Source organism: Amblyomma maculatum, chromosome 7 (genome assembly GCF_055883805.1).
Source record: "Amblyomma maculatum isolate TAMU_Amacu chromosome 7, ASM5588380v1, whole genome shotgun sequence".
NCBI lineage: Eukaryota > Metazoa > Arthropoda > Arachnida > Ixodida > Ixodidae > Amblyomma > Amblyomma maculatum.
Genome location: NC_139350.1, coordinates 64,570,605 through 64,596,616, shown reverse-complemented (window position 1 = coordinate 64,596,616; position 26,012 = coordinate 64,570,605). Strand labels below are relative to the sequence as shown.

The 26,012-nt window shown below is 44.6% G+C and overlaps 1 protein-coding gene across 3 annotated transcripts in view; it reads left to right on the top strand.

Moving 5' to 3' along the window:
- Positions 1 to 26,012, top strand: part of LOC146183562 (uncharacterized) — a 196,957-nt gene that overhangs the window by 101,573 nt on the left and 69,372 nt on the right. For all 3 annotated transcript variants that reach the window (XM_084609149.1, XM_084609148.1, XM_084609146.1), the window contains 3 exons: positions 6,818 to 6,967; positions 12,158 to 12,291; positions 17,811 to 17,888. In XM_084609149.1, the coding sequence (XP_084465275.1) occupies positions 6,818 to 6,967; positions 12,158 to 12,291; positions 17,811 to 17,888 (362 nt within the window). The remainder of the gene's footprint in view (positions 1 to 6,817; positions 6,968 to 12,157; positions 12,292 to 17,810; positions 17,889 to 26,012) is intronic.

Genomic DNA, 26,012 nt, shown 5'->3' with positions numbered 1-26,012 from the left:
TGCACCAAAAAAGCTCAAGTTATTGCCTATTATTGACTTTGAAGCCAGAAAAAGTCATAAATGCTTTCCTGCACCACGCTCCGCTTCCGTGCTAACAGGTCTACCTGAATCTCGGCGAGAGTCGTAGTGTCGCTTTAAGCCGATGAAAGGGTTGCGACCGCTTGCATCAGCTCAGCTTGCGTTGGCTGCGCTGCTGCAGGTGAGTCATCGTCATCGTCGCTCTCGAACTCCGCAAGCACTTGGCGAAAAATTTCTGCATCTGTGAGCCCAGCGCACAGTTCCAACTCGTGGTCCATGTCTGTAAACTCTGAAAACGAGGTGCTCTATGGAATTTTGACAGTGCGAAGGTCGTCAATGAACTACGTACTGCCTGACAGCTGCTCGACGACGCTTTCCTCATCCAGGGCATTGGCGGTAGCAATTGCGCAGCGTTGTGGGTGACACCGACTTCCACGCATCAGCGAGCATACTAAGTGCTCGAAGCAAATCGATAAAGTAGGTTTTCCCACGGTCTAGGCACACCACCACCACCAATCACTGGATCACAACCCCGACTCCGTTGAGTGCCTGCTCGCTGCCGCGTTGCACACAAAAAAAAAAGGCTGCTTATAAAATTTGGGAACAGCTTCTTGAAGAACTAAAGTCGATTCAATTCAATGCGAGCCACAGTAGTGACAGAACATAGTTCTCGCATCAGCATGGCTAGGCCTACTCGCTATGCTCGGCAATGCACGTGAAACGCACGGCAAACACACTGAGGAACAGGCAGTCGAAGCGATCAAGCTAAAAGAAGAAAAAAGAGCACTCCGGTAGCGAGCAGCGACGTTGTTCCGAAAGCGGAATCTGCTAGGCAGATAATATACCCTCGATCCAGCGTCAGTTTAGCTGAGGAGCGGCACGCAACGCCGGCACCGGTTTCGAGGCTATCGAAGAAAAAAGGAAACAAACAAGATGGCGGCGACACTGCTCATAATGTGTGGCAGTTGGCCCGGCTGACGCTTGGAATGTCCGAAAAATCGAATAGCCCTCTCTAGAGTGTCCGAAATTTTGAGCCACGTAATACATTGACTTTATAAGGTATGTCCTGGGGTCGGGAAAAAGTCCAAATAATCAAACATGTCTGAAAAATTGGGTGTCCGAAAGATCAGTCATCAACTGCATATTGATACTTGGCAAATTAACGCTTTGATACTCGTAACTGCACTGCCGTTCTTGAGGTCTAAGGAAAATAAAACCGCAGCAGACACAGGACGGAGGCTGGAGACAACACAGGGCCTCCGTCCTGTGTCTGCTGCGGTTTTATTTTCCTTATGTCTCACCAACTGGCCTACACATCTACCTTGCTAAGTTCTTGAGGTCCTTTTAAGTCAGTGCAGTCACCAGGATTTCCTTCTTGAGCTTTGGGCACCTCTCTACTGTTTTCCCGCCTTTCCCTGCACCTGGATAAATAAGACGGTGGGTTAAGGAAAACGTTTGGGACGGAATTTTTGACAAGGCTACACTTCACTCGAGTAATTTCTACAGTTCTGCCTTCGATTACATGAATGTACGTTTTCAGAATGTCCTCACCATGGAAGTGACCATCGCACATTCGACTTGGCTGAAAGATTTTTGTGTGCATGGGGAATACCTTTATTCCATGTGGCGAGAAGCGCTTCATTGCATGGAGCGAAAAAATATCGGTCTCAACTGCACTCTTATCCATCCGATAACCACTCGTGCAGCCCGGCACGCAGCATGTCGCATGGCCTCACTGTGTGTACATTATTTCCCGGAAACGACAAAATTATTACACAAAAGCAACAACTCCATAACTGGACACAACGCCACGGTGCTGCGCTTACGATCACCATGAGACTCCGTCGATTGTGCTGCCTGTCGTTGGGCCTCCTGCAGCTAAAGCCTGCTGTGACTGCAGCACCGCTGACTCTCGCACGCATGTGCTGTCCCGTGCATCACACTGCAGTTGGAAAATTAACCTAGCCTAGTAACATTGTTGTTCCCTGCCCCGTTCTACACTGTTCCCCTCCCCCTGTTTTCCCACTTTCCCAGCTCACTCGTGGAGACGATCGCAGGCCCTGCCGCAGTTTTTAATCGTGGAATTTTACTCTGCATTTACAGCTTCGAGCATAACATTTTAAGGTGGTTTCACTTGCATTTTTATTATGGTTTTTGTTGTTCTTCATTGTTATCGAGTTTTGACACTGATACTGCATGTAATAAAAGCATTTATGTAATGAAAATTTTCAGCTTTTCTTTTTTCACGAAAATCAGGTTCAAGTGTACATGAAGAGGGGAAAAACACTTGCTTGCTTTGGCTAAAGTTCACTAAATCATGAGTGTATAGAGAAAAGAGAAACAGAAATAAGATGGAGGAGAAAGCAGTTGCTTTTTGCATGTACCATATTTTTGTGAACGTAAGCAAACCCCCTGCCGTATTCTCGCGAACAAACTTTTAAAATGTTTGCATGCAAATTTAAGCATCCCATATTTCTTTTTGCTTTTTTTTCAAGGAAAAGGGCATATCCAATGCCGCTAAGCGTGCTTACTCACTCTTTCATTAAAGCGGAGCTGTCAGGGTCTCAAGTTGCCGTCATCACCCGCTTGATGTGTTCCTGTGTTCTGAGACTACATGATGAATGGTGACGAATGGTGTCACAAAATGCCAAAAACTGGCCAAAAGTGGTCGCAATTACTCTATCAGTGGGTTGTCACATGGGTCCGCTAGCGGCTGAGCTCTGCGTGTTTCACGGGCATCGCTAATGTGAGCTGCTTGGGTTGGTGTTTGTTGTTTGGGGGCCATGACGGAAGTCAGAATGAGCTGATAGAGGAGGGCTGCCTACAGTTGAAGTTTAGGCGAACTGTAATTGGACTTGCCATATGTTTGGCAAGTTTGCTTGCCAAGCAGATTATTTCTAGCACCTATCTTATCGAGATATTGCTGTGAAAAAAGGGGGATCATTTCACAACGTTCAAACCTAAGCATCCCCCCCCTCCCTCCCCCACCCAACTTCACTTTTGTGATCCCGACCAGGAAGAAAAAAAAGAGGTGCTTAAAATCGAGTAAATACTGTATTAGCTTACTCTGAATATGAGTGAACCCCCATTCCACTCCACATCACTAACCCCCCTGGGTTAAAACAAAAAGTCTGCCGAATATAAGTAGATGCACGCAGTCTTGCAGTGAACTCTGTTGGATGACTTTGCAGCACACTTGCAGCTGAAAGCAGCAAATGTGTATAGTCAAACCTCGATATAACAAACATGCATATAACGAATTATTGAATATATCGAACTCTTCCAAAATATTTTTGTCAAACACAGGTACTTTTACCTTACCATAGCGAATTCGGTTCGGCATAAAATGGATATAACGAACTTAGCGACGCCCAAGCACTACCTCACTTTAATAGCAGGAGGCAGGCTTCATTGCACTACAAGTGTGTTGTGCAATGCAGCAAACGTTCAGGACTACCTCACAGGCGCTGACAGCGCCACAGATGCCACATTGGCACTGAGAGTTGACAGTCAAAGAAATCGTTCGCATCTCACAATCGCTGACAGCACCACTTCAGCAGTGGCAGAATTGATTGTTGTTTTTGCACTTTTGCCTTTTTGCGTCTTGTGCATTTTAGTGTTAGCAGCGACGTTGCGGCAAGGCCATTGTAGCGTTTGGTGGAGGGCTGCATCAGTCGTCGTGTCGAGTGTGGTGCGCGGGTGTCTGTAGTGCTGTGATAGCGGTGAACGTAAAAAAAAGAGCAGCACTGACGTCAAAGACCAAGCTTGAGATAAAATCGGGGCCTTCAAGGCAGTTTACAAGAGGAAACTGACACTCTTCTCGGGAAGCTTTGCATGAAGCAAGACTTGAAGATCGACTCGCTCGGAGCATTAAAGCGGCATGGGACAGCGGGAAAGGCGAAACGATTGCCAACTGCTTTCGGCACGCAGGTTTTGTTCCAGCAGAGGCCCATGCATCAAGTGACAATGGGGACGATCCCGACGAAGCAGAAGCAGAGCTCCACAAGCTCGATGAGCCCTGGAACAATTTTTTGCATTTTGTTGGTGACATGCCCGCAACAATGACTATAGAAGACTTTCTAGGCGGCGACAACATCGCAGCGACCACGGCTGTGATGGCAGACACCGAAATCACTGCGGAAGTTACTGAAAATTCTGCAGAAGAAGCTCAGGCTGAATCTACAGGCGATGAGAACATTTCGACTTCACAAGAAGCGCTTGCTGCATTGGATTTACTGCGCCGCCACTGCAGTGCTATTAAGGGCAGTGGGTTTTCCCTTGTTGAGTGTTTGCAAACTGCGGAACAGTGCGTGATATGGAACCCGGTCAACACAAAAAACAGGCTGCAATAATGCAGTTTTTTGCACATAAATGGACGTGACCCAAGTAAGCACCCTCTGAGTTGCTGTGCCTTCTCTGATTAAATTTTGCTGCTCTTGAATGTATTTTCTACGAAATTTTATATTACGAATTATGGATATAGCAAACTATTTTCCGATTTTTTAACTGTTTGTTATAACGAGGTTTCACTGTAATTGTACAGTTGCAGATCTGGCAGTGGGAGACAAATGGTGATCAGATGTGATAAAACTCTATTTCCATACCCTACTGTAAGCAACCTGCCATGCGGCTTGCCACCTTCCATTTGTCCAAGAAGTGCTCATGCTACAAGTTGCTGCTCTTGTTTTGTTTGAAGGTGAAAACATACTTCATATAAACCTTAAGTCACATATTGTTAGTGGTCTCACTAATATTTTATAAGTAGTACGTGGGCACTTTAACTGCTGTGCACCCAAGGAGGAAAAAATGATAACCACCAGTATTGCTGCATAACAGTGTCACAGTCGCAAAGGGGCCGTAGATGAGAAATTAGTCCTCTTCCCATCGAAACCGTGGGACAAATTTACCAGACATTGGTTCTTTTGGCAGTGCAATTTTCAGTGGTAGCTGGTGGAATGTGTATGCCAGTAAGTGTTTATGTGGCTAGACACGCTTTAGCGCCACAGTCAAACCAGAGAATGCTTTCAGAACCAGGCAGGTATACTAACCAATCATAGCCTGGGGAAGGAGAGGGGATTGAGCAGAGGTTGTTACCATTGCAATGTTGACATCACGAGCAGAGGAATCATTTGTTTCCGAAGCGCAAATAGTCAGAAGCACCTTGTGGCCACTGATGCTCTGAGCATTTGATCTTGGGAGAAGTGGCATGCGTGGCCCTAGTCTTGAGTGGATAATAAAAGGTTGGCGGGCATCGTGATTATTCATCCTGTGCAGAGGCGTGCAAATAGCAGTTTTTAAAAATGAGATCAAATACAAATAATGTAGCTTTGCTGTTTGATGGAATGTGAATGATGCAGCCAAAAACCAAGTCAATTATTAACCAAATTAGTGAAAGAGCTGAATTGAATATCAATCATATGTAGTAAACTCTCATTATTTCAGCCTTCATGGGATTAGGAAAAAAAGTTTTGATTAAATGAAAGCTCGCAATTTTGAATGGGCATGGAAAAACGGTTGAAAACAGTAATTTTGTGTAGTGAACTTGCGTATTATGGTTGTCTGGATTTGAAATAAAACCTATGTGAAAGTGACAACTTTTCCCAGTTTCATCAAGTGCTTTACTGTATTCTCACTGTCAGGAACGTTGAAGAAGTGAGTGCACCAAATCTGCTACCCTTTCTGCAGTGCGATGCAGGGCTTTCCGCTTAGTCCACTTGGTGAAGCATTGCAGTGCAGTTAGTTTATTGGAAGCAGCATGTGGGTGCACGTGAAGGAGATATGCATAGGTGTTTGAACAATGGGATGCTATTCTAGAATAAAAATAAAAACATTGGCATGCCAAGCAGTGTTAAAAAGGGTGCACGATGGCAGCCACAGCATGGCGCGAAGTGAAGGAAAATAAAACTATGCGGCCGAGCTATGTTTCAGAAGTTGGCCGATCGTTGTCGTGCCTGCCACAGTGCAGCTGAGGTTCTGAGATGGTTATTGATCATCACTGACTGCATATGGTATACCTTGATGCAATCGGCCACTGCAGTTACCCGGTGCAATCACCTATGTCCAAATAAACGAGCGTCTGGCGCATACGTATACACTTCCACTGGTGTCGGCTGGGACAATGCTCAGATCATATGAAATATTGGGGGTTGAATTAACTAGATTTTACTCTACTTGACTGTATTCAAATGCAAGCAGTATTCAAGCACTGTATTCGTGTCAGTACTAGCTACTTGTGGCATGCATGTAAAAGCAATGAGCAACTCATGGCAAGTTATGAGATGATGCTGGAACCTATCAAGCTGTGGCTTAGTTTTGACACATGATTCTCTGCAAGAGGGCATAAAACACAGTCATCTTATTGTAGGGAAAGCAACCATTGCTACTGATCATGACTGAAAATAAATTAGTGGCACATCACAGAAGGGGACATTGCCCATGGCCTTTGTGAATGGACACTGTGGCAGGGCTCAGTAAACCTACCATGTTACCCAATCTTGGACACCTTGCATGAGCATTATGGACACTGCCACATGACAGAAGCATGCCACAGGGTTGAATCCTTCTTCCCATGTAGGAGAATCGTTATTGCAGGCTTTGTGGCATTGATGCAAGCCCCGTTTTTATAAGTCGCTGAGGAAAACTGTACCGTTGTTTTTTCATGCACGATTCTCTGTCTGAAAACCTAGAATTTTTGCGCACCTCTTACTCAGTGCGAAACACCTATGCGTGTGTAACTGTGGTTACAACACACTTGGGTTAAGCATTTGCATGGTGTGAGGGTGTCTGTGACTGTGTGCAGGTTTGCAAGAGGCGGTTTCAGACAGTCTTGGGCCTGGAGTTCCACTACAAGCGCTGCATCCAGGAGAAGTGGTTCCGCTGCCTTAACTGTTCCGCTGGCACCTTTGCCAGTGCCAACTCAATGCTGGAGCACCTGCGCCTCTGCTACTCGGTATGTGCAATGCTCCTCTGCATTATGCATGCACCAGTATTTTATTACTTGACATTATCACACTATCAGCTGCCATAACTGGACCACATGTGCGACATGAAGGAAAAATAAAAATGGCTGTGATAGCTGCTTGTACGTTTCCTTTCGTGCCTGCTTTGAGGGCACTGCTGGCTAGTGTAGAAGGGAATTTGAACAATATGGCAGTAATCGCAATGCACTTTTGTAAGCCTTACATGGCCTCAAGTATTTTGCATCCCAGCCGCTGTTAGGTTGTTTGAGTGAAAACTGGAGCTAATATGACTGAAGAAATTTCATTACAAGTTATTGTGCCACTTGACAGTGCACTTCCTGTGCTGATTCTTGGGATTCTTGGAGAATGAGATTAGGGGTGCTTGTGTAATCTGTGGCTGACAAAAAAAAAGTATTTCATAAGTTCATTTTGACAGCCACAGTGGCCGAGGCATTTATGCATCAGTGTGTTCATTGTGCATGTACGATGGCTTCTCACGGCGCCTTGCAAGCCATATAACCGTAGTTCTACTATAAATTGATGAGAAACGACAACATTGTCTGGACATCTGAAAATACATGTATCAAAATGCTTAGCAATGTTTTCTTTGCAAAGCACACTGGAGTGAGGGACAACTTGCAGCATATGGAGCACAAAACCATTAGTGTTCCAAGCTAATCATTCTCCTCTTCCTCCCCTTTCCCGCAGACATTGTGGTGCATTCATGGTGCACATCCCCATAGTGACACCACTGCCCTTGCATCCAGTGCTGCACTGCACATATGTGCTGCAAGCCACGTGCAAAGGTGGCCATGAAATTGCCTGCGTTTTTCTCTCCAGGGGTGTGCTCTGTAAACTTGGGCCTGCAGATATACTTGTGCGTGAGTGCACTCGTACAGCCACTGCTGAGAGTTTTGTCAGCCTTATAGTTATTTCAGTTCCCTTTCATTCAGGGTGCATTTGTTGACTTTTAAGAAGTCATTTGCTGTTAGGCTGCACACACCTACTCCAGGCTGATTGCGAATACTATAGTCTAGTCAATTTTTTTTAACCAGTATACTGTGTTCACATGTGTATGCACTGTGTTACATACAAATGTGCGCATGCATTTGTGCATGCATTTTCTACTGCTGCTGAAATGGCATCGTACCAGTGCTTATGAATTTGGCCGTTAGGGTGGTGTCCACATGGAGGCCCGTGCTCTTTCACTCAGGTGGGGTGAGACTTTGTTTGGCCAAAAAATTCGATTTTGAGATTTTGCCTTCATCTGATAAAGAATTTATTTTTCAGAAAATATGTCACACTTGGGTATTTGCAGTTTTAAACTTTCTTATTTAATTTTTTTCGACACGTTGGCAGGAAAAGTGGGCGTATCTTGACGTGGTCTCTTCGTTTCCGATACTTGCAGCAGGCAACTACGGTTTCAGTTTCGGTTTGGAATTCACTCTTGTGAGTAGTGCATTTTTAAGCCACTAGGGCTCCTTCTGCTGCTCCTTTTTTTAAAGCAAACTGTTTTCAGGATGCCTTCAGGGAAGGACCCAGAATATCAATGAGGCACTCAACCAATTAATTTGGTAGAGGTATCCTAAAACCACATTTTCCAGTCTCAAAACAGTTGAGACAGCTGTCGATGATGCAATTTCATGCTTTAATGATAGAAATGTAGCTCGAATAAGGGTACTGAAACATTTGGGAGCCGCCCCTTAACCTCTTTGTGTGTCAACGCTAACATCTATAAACAGACGGCGGGTCTAATAAAGTGATTTCAAGCTGAGATCTGAAACAAAACAGGAAAGAAAGGACTGAAGAAACAAAGTGAAAGGGTATAGCGATGCTACCACTTCAAGAATACAGCCCAGGGAACTTTCGAAGAATAAAAATGTTTCCGATTACTTTATTGGCGTTTTTCTCGAAACAGCAGTTTTGCAGGTTTATGTACCTTTTTCTTGGGAACTATAAGGCGTAAGTGAACAAACATTTTCTGATGTGTTAAATAGTTTATATATCTAAAACTAGAGTCAATAGCCTAGGTGCATTTCTCTTTGCTTTAGTATAAGAAGACAGTCATAAGTGGCAATTTTCAGGAATCGACAAAAGTAAAAAAAAAAAGTATTGTTTTTGCTGTACACACATAATCTTAGTACCACTTCTGTGAAGTGATTGTTGCTATCTTTGCACAAAATTACAACATTATAGGGACCGGGCGCCCATTTTGTGGCGCCACCTTCGCCTCGGCGGAACAGCGCCGCCCGCGACGGAGTGCCGAGGCAGCTGAGCGGCACAGTCGTTTCCATTCTGCGAGGCGCTTTTGAGCATGTCCTTACCCGGCGTTTTGCAGTTTGGCTTTGAGAGCTTTGAGCTGCTTTGAGTAATCTCGAGGAGTATTTTTCAACCGGGAAATCTTGAAAAAGGAAAGGGCTGTCCTCGGCAGGGCGTGCTTGTTTTTTTTTTTCTTGTTTTTTTAACCGCTCGGCACATGGTATTTCTGTTACATACTCGAAAATGCGGCGCGCGTCATTTCACCATGCGCTAGGAGCACCTTCGTTAGGGGCTTGTAAAGACGACTTCAAAGACAGAAATTGCGCCTGCGCTGCGCATTCATCTTATATTAGGTCTAGTCGAAACCAGCCTGAAGATCAAATACCGCCGGCCGTGTAGCCGTGGGGCCGTAGTAGTAGTAGTTGTAATGATGAGCGTTCATGTAAAATGAAAAAGATGCTGCACCTGTCTTCTTTGGTAATAGCTAGGCTCAAACGATTCAGAGTAGAATAATAGCAAATGACATTTCAGTTTCAACCTTGCAATGAGAGCTGGAAAAGGAGAAAAATAAACAAGCAAGGCAAACGTAGGATCCTGTTTATGGTCGGAAAAGCTAACACACATATACTTCCAGGACTTCCTGCACAAATACGTTACAATAGCTCACTGAACCCGGCCTTGAGACTATCAAACTTAATCATAATATAAGCCAAATGAGTAATACCACCTCAGCATCATTTTTACATATACGACAATGCTCTTGTTGAACACGTCGGAGCTGCTACATATAATTGATTTAGAAAATATTACACTATAAGTACCTTTTTCTCGACATGCGGCGGAGGTTGTGAAAAGAAAAAAATTGAATTTCCTGCTATCAGCGGCCCTATTTTTTTGGACAAGAGATCTTGGTAGTATTTGGCTTTTGCTTATTTAGGCGTTATCTCAGCGCAGGAAGTTCAATGCGATTGACCACAGTTGCCTTGAACATTTGAAGGCAATAGTCCAATACTGTCAAACTGTTAAATACAATCGAAAAAAAAAACACACACACACAGTGTGATGTGTTGTAAGATAAGCCACCGATAACTAAGAGAGCGTTCTATTGTTAAATGAATCCCTCTGATGGCTCGTGCTCTAAGGTGTTCTACTTTCTCAGCATACCACGAACTTGCGGGGCTGGTACCTGACCCCGATACCTGATGAGTGTGAGGGGACACGACCATATAGGTAGTTTTCTATTTACACGTAAAGGAATCCAGATAACCGAAAGCCATTCCTTTTACAACTTTCTCACTGCAGCTTGCCAGACTGCCGCTAAATCTGTTTACATTGGCCATAGAAGCAATTTCTGAGAGGTAAAACTGTCCTGTCTTACTACGCCACAATCGGGAAATCTCACGTTCACTAAAACGCCAGTAAGAAATACATGTATTTAGGCGGGCTAGGAAATGGGTGCTGCTGAGAAAATAGGTAAACCCGAGGTGCAGCGTGAATGCAAAAAACAAAAACAAAAATTGCTACACGGCCTTCGAAATTTAAAAAAAAAATGCTGCGTTTATACTAGTTTCCATAAATTAAATTGTATTTTTTTCTTGTTCGACTTTTGTATGAAGCCGATAGCAGATTTTGTGACCATGTGGTATTGATTGAGCTGTGAAATGAGTGATTTTATTAGGTGAAATGGACATGCCACAAACAAATGTTAACAAATCCTAAGAGTATCAATGCAGAGCTCTCAGCACAATTTCATCGGTTGACAAACGAAGAGAGGAAAAAGGAGAAGATCATGGTAATAGGAATTGTTCATGTCTCCTATCTGCTCTTTCTGTTAAGAGAAAAAAGTAAATTATCTATGACTATGTCAGCAAAAGTAGCTGCACAAACATTGTCTCTGCCCATCACTGAAGATTGTAACGCAGCCCGAATGACGATGGTGGAGATGCCTTTTCTTTTTCCGTGCTGGGGTTTTCTTATACACAGGCGGTTAGATGCTAGCGTTGTAACTTACTCTGTTGAGTTACTTCGATTTCCATTTGTCAATAAAGTGACTACAGATGAAGGAGGCTGCTTCGACTCCGAGATTCTCGTGCCTTCACTCCTGGGAAACAGAAGGCACAAAGCATCCGGTAGCAACCGGGCGTTATTCGGCACTTTCCATGACCACACAGTAACTAAATACGTAGATTCGTGCCTCTGCCTTTCAAAGAACCATGCTTAGGTCACCCGCCACTTATGCTTATGTGGAAACCCGTAGAAATGAATAGACTTAAAAGCGTCCGAGTTTGCGTAGCTGCCAGTACAGCCAACAATGCACCACGTTTCGCCAGCCTTGTTTGGCCAGACTTCGTTTCACTGAACATATTCACACAACCAGCCCAACTTTCTGCTCTCTTGAGAATATATTCACGCACATCATCTAAACCTTAGGATTTCCAATTTCCACACAAACCAAATACAAACAGCACGCCCCAATGCGCTGGCAATGCGCTGGCGGGGGCCGGCGCATGCTAGTGATTGAGCGATGTGCCGACAGGTGGTGCCACCCGTACAGCTGTCCGGTCCCTATGCGGGTAGTAGATCTTAAGGAAAAGGTACATACATAGAAAAAAAAATTTTAAGCAAAACTTTACTTAAAATTTAAAACTAATTTTTAGCTCTAATGTAGGCTGCATTTACCTTTGTCAATCCTTGCAAATTTTATAGCCATAGCTTTTATTACTACTGTACTGCCTAATTTTGAAACTCTTTTTCAAAGTCTCACCCAACCTCAAGCTAGCTTAGGCACAAAGACAGAAAGGGAGCATGTGGCATATGTTTCCTTCTGGCAGGTAAATTCAATGCAGCTGGATGGGCCACATCTTGCTGCTTGTACTGGGCTTGAAGGGAAAGTTGCAATGAGTGCCTTTCTTCTCTCTAAGGAACGCCCCGAGGAAGACATTTGGAAGTCACCGAAGCAAAGCCCGTCCCCAGCAGTGACTTTCTGGCTGCCCATCATCCCCTATTTGGGGTCGGACACTCTGCTGCCAAAGCTGCATCGACGCATGTGCCATCTGTGAGCACCTTCTCAACCCTCACTCGGGAAGACGATCTTTTTGTTTTTAACGAGTAGCTGTTGGTTATAGGGATCCTCTTCCTTTGCCGCACTTTACGCACTGTGCCACACATGAGCAGCAGCTGTTATAAAATGCTGCCGTTAATGGGGACTCGAAAGACATAAGACGGTTGCTGTATTAGCGGAATTAGCCATTTTTAAATAAAGCCATTCCCAGTTATCTCCAACGCAGGTATAATAAATTATTGCTTATATTCAACAGGGAAGATATGCCCTCGAATAACACATGTAAAAGTATACAACACTGTTGTTTGTGTTCATCGAACTTCTGGTGGTCATCTTGTGAACCTTGTCGGCATCGTTGTCCTGCTGGCAGTGGCATAGCCATGGGAAAACAAACTGTGGGGTGGAGTTATGGATAGTCTCCGGTGTGGCACATGCTAATTTTCCATGAAACACTGCTGTTGTGTGGGGAAGCTGGCATTGTCATGAGCGGAAGCCAACCCCGCTGACGAAGCAAGGGCTCTCTACACTTTTCTTGCAGCCCGGCTGCGGCAGTGAACTGCACCTTGGTTTTCGTGCAACATTATTTTGTTTATGCTGTGCTGGTAACAGTGCTAGATTTGTTATAATAGGGTGGTTCCAGAATGCCGTCCATTGTGCATCTGATTTGGAGCCAGCTAGGCCTATCAACACTCGGCAAGAAGCACATGCTTTTCAGAAGTGTGTCCCCTGCATAGGTGGGCCATGTTCACACTCTTAAAATATAAGCTTATACATAGATAACATTATCTATTGCAGTTTTTTGTATATAAGATTATTGGCACACTGTACTATTTTGCCACCCATTGCGGTGTCTCAGTGGTCATGATGCTTAGTTGCTGAGCTGGAACACCCAGATTGGAACTAGATTTTGGTGGCCACGTTCCAAAGGAGGCAAAATGCAAAAGGTGTCTGTGTGCTGTGCAATGTTAGCCCATAGTAAAGATCCCCAGGTGGTCGAAATCATTCTGTAGCTCTCCACTATGGCACCTGTTTCTTTCTTCTCTGTAACTTTCACCTTCCTCCTTTCCAATGCGCCGCTATTTAGATGTCTACTAAGAGGTGAAGAAATTACTGTGCCTTTAATTTTCTCAATAACAGTTTTTAATTTCAATCTATTTTGGGATGCCTCTCGAGGTCTACAGTCAAACCCGAATATAACGAACTCGGATAGAGCGAATTATGTTTTATATCGAACACTCGAATTTCCGCTAGCATTATGCATATAAAATGTATTTTTTATAATGAACTACACATCGAATATAGCGAACTCAGCCCGCGCGATCGGTCGCCAAACGCCCGCCAACGGGCGGGCCTTTGTGCCGGCTCCGAGTTCTCTCCGGGCAGCCCACGCTGCCGGGCCGCAATACTTCTAGCGCATGCCGTTGTCAGATGGGAGGGGGATTGGCGACGGCTCCGTTCCCCAAGGTCTCACACAACGCATACGTCATCACGCGCCCGTTAGGGTGCTTCTGCGCCGATGCCACGCTTCCGTAAAATGCAGGAGGGGCTCTCTACAGCAGCTTCCACGAGGGACCCTCCTGTACGCATGCGCGGCCGTCGCCCGGAGTAGCGTGAGTAGCCTTTAAAATCCGCGCCATTGGCCAGCCTCTCTTTGCAGTGCTCCTATTCGGCAGCTGCCTACCATGTGATCAAAGACGTTCGAGCAGCTCCGGACCTATTGCGCTTCGAGAAAGAAGCAACACCGGCCAGAACTGGTTTCAAGTTTGGGCGAAGGGAAGGCAGCCTCCGAACAACGAACGCGTCAGTGGCGAACTTTCCCGCATCCTCAGAGCTTTCTTTGTTCGTGTTTGCAAGTCGTGCTGCTGCTATCCTCACGATTCCGGACGTGCCTACGTTGCTGCTGGCTTGCATTCCGGCGCTACATCCTGCAAGATGACGACGAAGCAGCGGCGTGCCCTACCGCTTTCCGAAAAGCTGGAGATAATTTGCCGCGTTGGCCGCGGCGAAAAAAAGTCTGACGTTGCCGCGCATTTCAAGATTCCGCGGAGCACGTTAAGCACCATTTTGAAAAACCAGTCGGCCATCAGAGGCAATGCACAGGAACGACCAAATGGTGACGGCTTTTGCCACGCAAGCCGGCTTACGACCAAGTAGACAAAGCGCTGTACCAATGGTTTTTGGATGTTCGCGCGCGAAATCTGCCGTTCTCTGGCCCCATGCTACAACAGAATTCAAAAGATTTTGCCTTCGTCCTGGACGTCGAGGGGTTTACAGCGGGCAGTGGTTGGCTCCAACGATTTAAAGACCGCTACTCCATCACCGGGAAGGTGGTTGCAGGTGAAAGCCAAGCAGTGGACGCTGAGAGTGCTGAAAAGTGGGTGCAAGACGTCTGGCGTGCTGTCACGGAGAGATACGAACCGTGCAATATTTTTAACACCGACGAGACTGCCTTGTTTTGGCAACTGCTGCCGAGCAGAACCTTGGCGCTAAAGAATGAGAAGTGCCATGGCGGCAAATTGAATAAGGCCCGAGTCACCGTTCTTCTCACGACAAACATGGACAGTTCATCAAAGCTGCGGCCGCTTGTCATAGGCAAGTTCAAGTCTCCTATGTGCCTGCGAGGATGCACTTCACTCCCAGTCACATACAACTCAAATTCTAAGGCCTGGATGACCAGAACGTTGTTCGAAGTGTGGCTGCGTGGCTGGGACGAGGAACTTGCAACGAGCGGGCGAAAGATTTGCCTCCTCCTCGATAACTGTTCTGCGCACCACTGCGGCGTCACGCTCAAGAACATCGAGCTTTGTTTCCTGCCACCGAACGCAACAGCGGTTTTGCAGCCCCTCGATCAGGGGATCATCCGCGCTTTCAAGCTGGGCTACAGGAAACGCGTCGTTGAGCGGCTGTTGGTGAAATTGCGGGTTAACGACGAGCTCAAGATTAATTTGCTGGCCGCAATAGAAATGATTAACCGTGCCTGGCAAGACGTGACGCAATCCACAATCCGCAACTGCTTCCACCATGCTGGACTATGTCGAGAGGATGCAGAAGCTGCTAGTGAAGCGCGCACTGTGCAAGATGACAGCGATGTTGCCACGCTGTGGGAAGAACTCGCTGATGTTCCGGACGCTGTGCCCGAAGAAGTTGCCCTGGAGGATTTTCTCACTGTTGACGACAATGTAGCCGTGACAGCGAGCCCGTTGGACTCGGAAATTGTTGCCGACATGCTGGCATCTGGTGCGAACGAGGAGCCGCCGCCGGAGGACGATCGCCCTCGCCCGACGTTGCACGAAGCCCTCGCTGCTACCGATCTGCTGCGCCGATACTGCTCCGGAATACAGGGAAGCGGACTGGAGTTTGTGGAAATGATGTCGCGTGTGGAAAGTGCGATTCTCGCTGATGGAGTTAAATGCAGTGTTCAGGTGAAGATCACTGCCTACTGCAAATAAGTGAGCATTTATCTGCAATAAATTTCTTTTGTAGATTCATGGTGAGCGGCACTGTTTTTCTTTAGTTAGTGCGTTTTCGCTGCGCTGTCTGGACATCGTGTATAACGAATTTGGTACTGAAATTCGTTATAAACGGGTTTGGTTATAGCGAAATACTTTATATAGCGAACAAATTGCATTGAATTACGCAGTTCGTTATAACCGGGTTTGACTGTATTATCTAGTATCAACTATACGAACTGCTGTCTACAAAATTAGAAAATGTCCATAGCATGTATTTCGTGTGATATCGCACTCAATATGAGTTGCACGAGCAGCAGTAGGAGCTCATTTCTATACGCCTAGCGACCTCAGGTCTCAGGATATCCATTTAGCAAGGAAAATAGTTAGCAGACTAATTTAATACTCTATCTAGATGAATTATAATATGTTGGTTTTATGTACAGCTGGAACGACAATTGAGCCATTCAGGACACATTGGAACTCATATTGAGCGTGATAGTGCATACGTGTCACCAGAAAAAAAGGAAACGAATCTGAGAAATATTGTTTTACCCTAGGATACAAGTGACAGTTATTGACCTGCTGTTTGTTTTCTAATTTTTTTCAACATCACTCGTACAAATTTAATTTGACAGTCTTGAAGTTGGCAGTTTGCACAGGATTGCTGGGCTTTCACTGACTTCTGTGCAGGGGGTCTGTAAATGGTCACCTGTGCTTGATGTGCAGCTTTTGTATCTGTTAGTGCTCATGCCTGCATCATTGTAACAGGCAAAGCTCTACTAGATCTAGTTGTTTTACTTTTAAGGTAATAGGAGGGCAGGGTTACTAGGCAGGGGCAGGGCAGGGGTAATAGGAGGGGCGAGGGCAGGGGTAATAGGAGGGCAGGGCAGGGTAACAGCTGTTACTGCCCGTTACTTGCTGTCATATCCACAGTGTGCCAGTTAGGATGTACTAAGGTTTAAAAAAAAATAATAAAATGTTCTTCAGAACTAAAATCAGATGAGTTTGTTAGGTGTTGTATTAGGTACCTGCTAGTATTTTTTTCTCATTCTCTCCACTGGAATAATTAGCAATAATTAATTTACCTTTAAAATATGGCTTTAAATGTTTAAAGTTGAGGTGTTAATAGAGAAGTTGTTGAACAACATGGTGGTCTAACCAAGGTTGTTTTGGCGAGGTAACTCAAGCATAGTGTTTTTTATAATTTGGCTAAAATGAAAGTTTGTTAGCAGGATACCATGTGACAGCATGCTAAATATAATGAATAGTTTGGTTTTCATTAAGCTTTCCTGGCTTTATGAGCAATGATGAGGCTGTGAGCAACTCTTGTGATAACTAATTTTGCTGCTATGCTTCCTAATAAATATGTCCATTGTTTCCAGAACTTGTGCCCAATGCACATCTCCTAGGTCAAAGCAGGATTGTTTATAATAAGGATTTCAAATGAGGCTGCTACCATGTGAGAGTTTGGGAAAAGTGTTCTCTTTATCAATTTGTTACGCTGTCTTATTTTATTATCTCGCATGCTTACACAGGTGTTCTGTAGTGGAAGAGATGTTTTGCTGTTGTCAAGTTTGTGTTCAAGGTTTTTTTTTACATTTGCTAGTTGCTTTTGTAAGCACCTTTCAACTCATAAACAACTATGACGTGAAAGAGGACTTTCGTCTCTGGGCCAGTCTCGCAGACTGATTTCAACAGCTTGTTTTTCTTGCCCCTTTTAGTTGGGGTGATTTCTTGTGTGTACAGATTTTCATGTTACAAACATCGAGAAGACAGTGTACCTACTTAACGCAACATAGTGGGTGGTACCTAATATGTATGAATACTAGTAATATATAAAACTAATTTATTTTTTTTTCCGCACCACATTGAGTAGATTAATTTGTTTTTACTTTATTATTGTGTACTAGTGGTCAGGGGAGTAGGAAAAAGTGTCATTTACTGGCTAGCTCATTTGGGCATTTTGCTTGTGTATTTTTTTCGTGTTTTTGTGATATCAGACACCAGCTACGTTTTCCTTTAATGTCCATTGCTCAATGTGGCTCATTTGCTGAGATGCAGGCAGAGCAACGTCCAGTGTTGGGACGAGGTCCTCTACCCTGAGCTGATGCCTCGAGATTGGAACCTTGTGGACGCTGAGTAAGTGACTGACAATAATTAGAGCAGCTTTTCTATTGTGCACAGGCCTTATGTCAACTGTACCGTACCACAGGATTCATGCAAGGAAGTTGCTGCGAAGCATGGTGGTACCAGGCACCACCTTTTTCCTTTTACAGTCGAGTCCACTTATAACGATACCGGTTTTAACAATATATCAGTTACAACAATGAAAACCTGCTGTACCATCCGCATTTGTATGTTTTCTATGGTAAAATAACCCGCTTACTACAATGCCCCTTGCCACATTATTGGTTATAACAATGAAGTCTCGCTCGTGCCAAAAGGTAGTTGAATGCGAAATCCTTGAAAAAAAAAAAAAAAGAAAAATTCCAGCTGCTGCAACCCTCCCCGCTGCGCGCTCATACAATAGAACCTGTTTTCTGGCCTTCTCCGCATTGTAAGCCCGCGCGCCTTTCTCCTGCTGCCCTTCCACCCCTCGGAACACAAATGGACTGCCCTTATAGATCTGCACTGCACCACCCTCCGAAACACAAATAGACTTCGCCGACAGTGCTGATCCGCTGATCTGCTCACTCACCCGCTCGCCCCTCATTTTGCGCAGTTGTGCAAACAGGTTTGGTTGTTTGTGCAAGTTGATTGCGTCGAAGTCGTTCTTGGCCACGCGGTTTCTTCGTCTCGTTTGAATCGCCGCCGAAACGTACGATGGCTGATCCATCCACTGATTATCGGACAATGTTGCCGGTGAAAAGAAAGCGCATGGCTAGCGATTTGGAGACAAGTGCAGTATCGTGAAGGAGTACGCACTATCGCAACCGACAGTGTCGACGATCATCCGCTCCTCTGAGAAGTTCAACAAAATAAAGTCCTCGCTTGACAGTAGGCGCAAACGCGTTTGACAAGGCGCCTGACGACGACAGTGACGGCGACGACAGCATCGATGATGCGGTAGGGCAGGTTGCCTGGTGTACCTAGATGCCATGGAGAAAGATGTCAACGCGCTTTGCGTGAGGCAAGCAAGGTTAACGGACATGGAGTTTTCTTGTGCAAGCCAGTGAGATGTACGTGGTGAGATACTTGCGGTGATTTCACCCCAGGCGCCTGCATGCTCCAATCTCCTCTGCTTTTAAATAAAAGTTTCGTCTTTCTGTCTCATCACCCCAGCGTTACCTCGGGATTTCTCAAGCTGAGGGGCAGCCACGGCAACCTTCTCGTATTTTTTACAAGACCCCTTTCAGGGCTACCAAAACGATGTCTCGGCGGAATTCGCATGTCACTTGCCGTCCGTGACCCCTCTCTGCAGTTATGCTTTTTTTCGTGCAAAGCGTTTATAACAATTATCGGTTATAACAATGGAAATTTTGTGGCACTTCAATATTGTTATAAGTGGACTCGACTGTATTACATGTGGCAAAGTGCACACACCTCGTTCAGTTGAAAGGCCGTCACTGTTGTTGCTGTTGCCATAACCTGGAATTTAGAAAAATGTGTTGGAAGGAAACACGCATCTAATTTCATTTCGAAATCTGATCCAACTGACCTCTGTGCAGTGTCTAGGGTATTGTCACACCATTTCGCTTCCCATTAGGATGCACCTGCCAGTCAAGTTGAAGGATATTGATTTCAAACAACCTATGTACGTCCAATTGTACGCCATCTATGGTTAATGTCGGTGTCCACTGAGAAATGAGACAGGTACTGTACACTGCCTTTCTCCCAAAACCAAACCATCTGCAATGTTGTGACACTTTGCGAAGCTCTCTGCCAGTCCCGCAATGCCAAATATTCGTAGAAGGAAAAATGGAAAGGCTGTGATATCACGTCTACTTTTAAGGTGAAGCCTAAAGGGGTGATGACAGGGTTGTTCGATGTATTGCCATTTTACAGTTCTATGAATTATATACAGGTCCGTGATTCCACTCTCGAAGTTGCAGTGCCTAGCACACGGTGCATATTACAAAAAAAAACACGATAGAAATGTGAATCGGGAAGCTCCTCTCACCGAGAGCGACCGCCATATTGAAATGCTTGTGTGACATCACAGAGGATAAGTGGCAGAGCGTCGTCTGTAATGCAGGCTGCAGAAGTGCTTGATGAAGATGCTACCGCACGAGAGCAATATAGAGTAAGGCACAGTCAGAGTCAGTGGGCTGCACGGTTATAGGTTCCTGAGCTTATCGACACACTGATCTTTCACATTACACCCCCCGTAGGGTTCTCCTGTTAAAGCAGGTGTTTGTGTGTACTGTGCGACACCACGGACCCGACCACCCACGCTTAGCCGTGCATGGCATCGTCGTGTCTGGGGAAAAGGGGATCCTGGTAGTTGAGCCGATGCCGAGTGTTTGGACCTTTAAGGCCCCTTGGCGGAGGCAGCACACCACTTTGGCCCACGCTTTCCACTGACGGCACCTCTGGGCTAACCCACCGGGGGGAAATCGGCAGTCGTCTCTTCCTGTCCTCCCCTCCATCTTTCACTTTCCTATTTTCTTTCCTTCAATTCTCCTGTCCTCTACTCTCTTCTTGGTTTTTGCTTACTTCCCGGCGGCAAGGGTTAACCTTGTGCGGAGTAACTACCCTGTGTTGCCCCATATTAGGTTATAGTTGTGGGGTACAGCTAGTGGAGGTAGGACTTGTTTGCAATTTCCTGTCCCGTCCCCTTGTTGGGCTCCGCGGTGGGCTGCTGGCACCGTGGCCGAACAGCATATACTTTTTTTTTATGGCATCCTCAGCAAAATTGAAAATTGAAAAAAAAATTTATTTCCAGTAATATACAGGAAATGGGCCTTGGGCAAAAAGCTACAATGATAGCTTGAGAGATGCCCGAGGCCCAGTAATGGCAGAGCAATAGGACGTATGACATTAAGGCGAAGATATACATATATAACATGAAAATTATGAACCACAGAAAGAGCACATATATACAAATGAAACAGCAAGTTAAAAACCAGCACAGTAAATTAAAGGCCCACAATAATGTAACAGTATGCACGAAACATGGCAAAACGTAATGAAAATGAAGTGACTATTCTTGTAATAATGTTTAAGGCAAGGAATGGAAAGTACAGAGATACAGTGTGGACGAATGTAACAGCTGAATTCTTTTCCCCAAAATAAGAAATCTTCCCCAAGTACCATGTCATCCACAGTGAATACTGGTAAACATGCCCGGATAATTTCACCTTTTGTAGTGTCAAAGTCCATAACAAACATCCTAGGCCCCAGATACAAAGTAAGCAAACTGGCCAGCGGGGATCTCCTGCTCAAACTCCAAAGCAGAGACCAGTACACAAATCTTTATAAACTTGTCACATTTGGAGGCATCCCAGTAGCAGTCACTGCCGACAGATCGCTGAACACTGTTCAAGGTGTGATCTCGGAGAAGGACTTCCTGTCTCTCACTGAAGAACTACTACTAGAAGGCCTTTCGAACAAAATGTATTGAGAGTGCACAGGATCAAAATCTGAAAAGACAACCAAGATGTGCCGACAAAGCACATAGTCCTAACCTTCAATTCCAGCAAGCTCCCCGACTCCATAGAAGTAGGCTTTATCAAAGTAGACATCCGACCCTACATCCCAAACCCTAGGCATTGCTTCAACTGCCAAAAGTTTGGTCATCGCTCCCAGAGCTGCCGTGGCCGACAAACATGTGCCAAATGTGCTTCAAATGACCACAAATCCGAGGAGTATGATGTCACACTACACTGTGCAAACTGTGCTGGTGGACATGCCGCATATTCGCGGTCATGTCCCTCTTGGAAGAAAGAAAAAAACACAACAATGAAAGTAAAGGACATAACAATGAAAGTAAAGAAAAATATAACATTTTAAGAGGCAGGTCAGTGTTACCTTGTTGCACAGGGCACATTCGTTTTCACTGCTAAACCAAACTATTTCAATGTTGTGGAGTGTGGGGGTGGCGCACCACAACAGGACCTGGCCTCTGTCCAGCCACAGCCTAGGGCAGGAACATCCCCGCTCCAGGCAGGAACAGCTAGAGCTGTCCTGCCATTGCAGAAACAGGGCCCGCCAGTCTCTCAGGCGGCAGCCCACGCGGCTTCCCCCAACAGGAGAAGCCAGAAACCCCCACATCCGCGTCTCATTCGCGGACCTCCATTGCCTCTGAGCAGGCAGTGGATACAACCCCTCCTCTGCCACTGCTACAGAGGCGGAATGGCTCTCTCGAATGAAAAAAAAAAGAAAAACGTAATAACTGGACCAGACAAACCACGAACCTAAATTTATAATCACCATATCCTGTTAAACGTGGCGTTCCTCATTCAGTGGAATTGTCGTGGATTTCTTAAAACCTACAGCGACATAAAAGACCTTCTAGGCTCACTTTCCCCAGTGGTATCAATATGTATACAGAAGACAAACTTAGGATCCCAACAAAAATGTGTCATGAAAAACTATAAAGCCTTTTGGTGCGACCGAGAGCAGTCAGGAGGGCTCTCTGGCGGCGTTGCAATCGTAGTCGGGAGTGATGTTGTAACTAGCGAAATCAGCCTAAAAACAAAATTCGAAGCCGTGGCTGTTACCGTCGTCCATTTTAAAATATTGGCAATATGCTCTTTGTATCTGCCACCACATTTAACCATAACCCTTGCTGACTTGGAAGAAATTCTGCAACAGCTTCCAGGACCATATCTCATAGTCAGTGATTTTAATGCCCAGTCATCATTTTGGGGAAGTGAACTAAACGATACTAGAGGTCGAGAAACATGAGAAAGAAAACATACTGCTCGCCAAGCTCCGGAAAAATGAGCTGCTTAGACTTATCATTCTGTTCACCCTCCATTTTTAGCGATTTTAAATGGGTTGTTCTTGAGAATATGGGAGCGATCACCTGCCTGTGGTTATTAGCCTTCTATCCTCCCCAACAATCATCTCTACTAAACCATGCTATTGGAAGTTGCACTTGGCTGGCTGGTCATTGTTTAAATCTGAAGCTTGTCTGGAGGAAATATTTTCAGATAGGATGAACTGAACGATATATTTGCGTCCTGTATTCTCACTGCCGCTCATCTTGCCATTCCTCAGAGTTCGGGAGTGGTAAGAAAAAATAAATATTGGTACACACAAGAATGCAGGGCAGCAAAGAAAGAACAAAATAAGGCATGGGGCGTCTTTCGTAGATATCCAACATAAGAAAATTTAATAGTTTTTAAAAAGGCCGGAGCTAAAGTGCAGCATATCCATCGTAGCGCTGAAAAAAACATCCTGGCAAAATTAATATCCTCAATAAATAGTTCAGTCTAATCCAAAAAATTGTGGGAGCAGGTACATAACCTAAATGGCACCTACCTCAGTGTGAAATACAGAAATTATAAATCATTTTACACTGATGGTTCTAAAACAGCATTTTATGTAGGCAGTGCCATAGTGGAAGACAAACAAGAAAAAATAGTAAGGTTACCTCAGTGCGCTTCCATTTTCACTGCCGAGTGCTATGCTATCGCATAGAAAAATCAATACACGAGAATATGAAGAAAAGTGTCATTTACACTGATTCCTTAACTGCACTCACAGCATTTCACCCTAGGAATTCATGTACACCATTGATTGGAAATATCATATGAAACATAGCAAAAGCCACAGCACAGGGACGGAGCATAATACTGTGCTGGGTTCCTAGTCATGTTGGAATTAAAGGCAATGAGAGAGCAGATGAGTGTGCCGCACAAGCACAACACGAAACAATTAAGAAAGTATGCTTTCCCTACAAGGACAGTTTAAAATTAGTGCACTGCAAGTTGAAAGAAAACTGGCAGTCAGAGTGGAATAAAGAATTGAAAAATAAGCTGCACTTGGTAAAACCTACCATAGGTGAATGGAAGTCATGCTCTCATCAAGAACGTTTCATTGAAGTCATCATATGTCGCCTGCGTATCGGACACACACACCTTACACACAGCTTTATTCTCGCAAAACAGGAAAAACCGACATGTGGACTATGTGGAAAAGAGATGGCAATAATACACATTTTATGCTCATGCAAAAAACTGGACACGATGAGAAAAAAACACTTCCCACAATCCTTCAACGAACACATTCCTTTCCATCCTCGCCTACTTCTAGGAGATGACTCAGTTGTAAATACATCATGTGTTGTTGCAATCCTAAAAGAAGCAGGGTTTTTAAATGAGTTATAGATTTTTTAGCCAACTTTACATACCCATCACATGCATAACAAACTAAACCTCGCGCTTGGCGCATGATGGCCTTAGTAGCCTATGTGCCATTAAACCCCACTACACTACACTACACTACACTACACTACACACACCTACTCTCCCTTCATTCTTCCCCTGCTGACAGCCCCAGCTGTACAAACTAGTAAGTATGGAGGAGCAAGCTAATGTATTAGGGGAACATTTTTCCACAATTTCAAGTTCCACACACTACACAGAATCTTTCTTAAAGCACAAAGCAGCTGAAAAACAAAGACTTCCAACAAGTGGAGGCCAAGACGAGGAGTACAATAGCCTAATTACAATTCAGGAATTGAAAAGTGTTTTATCTGCAGGTAAACAAACTGCACCCGATCCTGACCGAATATGTTATAAAATGCTCGTCAATTTATCTGAATGTTCAAAACAAGCACTTTTGAAATTTTTTAACAAAATATGGATTGGTGTAATACTCCCAGAGGCTTGGAAGAAGGCGATAATTGTACCGTTCTTAAAACCAGAAAAACCACTGACATCCCCAAGCCTCACCAGCTGCCTAGCCAAATCTTTTGAAAGCGATCCCAACATCAGAATAATGTTTACTCTTGAATCTCGTGAACTTTTGGACATCAACCAATGTGATTTTAGAAAAACACTTTCAACAACAGATCATCTGGTTCGCCTAAAAAACACAGTCAGGGAGGCTTTTATACACAAGCAACAGTGCCTCTCAGTTTTCTTTGACCTAGACAAAGCATACGACATAACCTAAGGGTTCGGGATCCTACGCCACCTAGCAAACTTAAGGATTTGTGGCCAAATGCTCAAAATTGGGAATGGTTTTCTATCTAAACATACATTTCAGGTGTGTCTTGGTACTACACTATCAAAAACCTTCACCCAAGAAAATTTTGTTCTGCAAGGATATATTTTAAGCACACCACTCTTTCTGGTAAAAATGATTTCCATTTCCAAGGTAATACCAAAATCTATTTAGTACTCGGTCTACGTCGACGACCTTCATATAGCTTGCACTTCCTTCATCGTAGCAACGTGTGAGAGGCAGGTACAGCTAACAATTGATAAACTAGTGACATGGGCAGACAAAAATGGATTTCAGTTTTCTCCATAGAAAACAGTGGCAGTAATGTTTTCACTCAGACTTGGAACAAACTGACCCCACTCTGCACCTGAATGAGACTGAACTACCAGTTAAAAATGAACACAAATTCCTGGGGATAACTTTTGACAGAAAACTCACATTCTTTTCTCATATCAATACTCTTAAAAAGAAAGCTACCAAATCCCTAAATATACTCCAGGTCCTTTCAAGAAAACACTGGGAGTCTGATAGAACATGCCTTTTGCGCATTTATCACTTCGTTGTAATGTCTTGTTTGGATTATGGTTGTGTAGTGTACGGGCTTGCAAGAGCATCATACCTAAAACGACTGGACTTTGTGCACAACCTCGGTTTGCACCTCGCATCTGGTGCATATAGAACCTCTCCCCATAAACAGCCTCTATGTTGAAACAAATGAATCCTCCCTGGAATACAGAAGAACCATGCTTGCTTTTTCTTATCTCCTCAAAATACGCTCATTACGAAAGTATATATGCTACCCTCTTGTTACAAAGTGCAGCTCCAGAATGTTGTTCAACAATAGACCGCAGTTAATCAGACCCTTGCTACTCTGGTTCGAGAATAAATGCCAAGAGTTGGGAATACTGAATTCCCTCCCTGATATTGAATCAAGGCACGATCCACTACCGCCATGGTACAGCCCCCCCATTGTTTGTGATTTCGCATTGACTCGGTTTTGTAAACAGAATACACTACATGAACATATTTTGCAAGAATTCTTAGCTCTTAAAGAAAATTACTCAAACTGCACACAGTTTTATAAAATGGCTTCAAGACAATCAAGCATGTTGAAAGTGCAGTAGTGCAAGGAAAATGGGAAAAAAT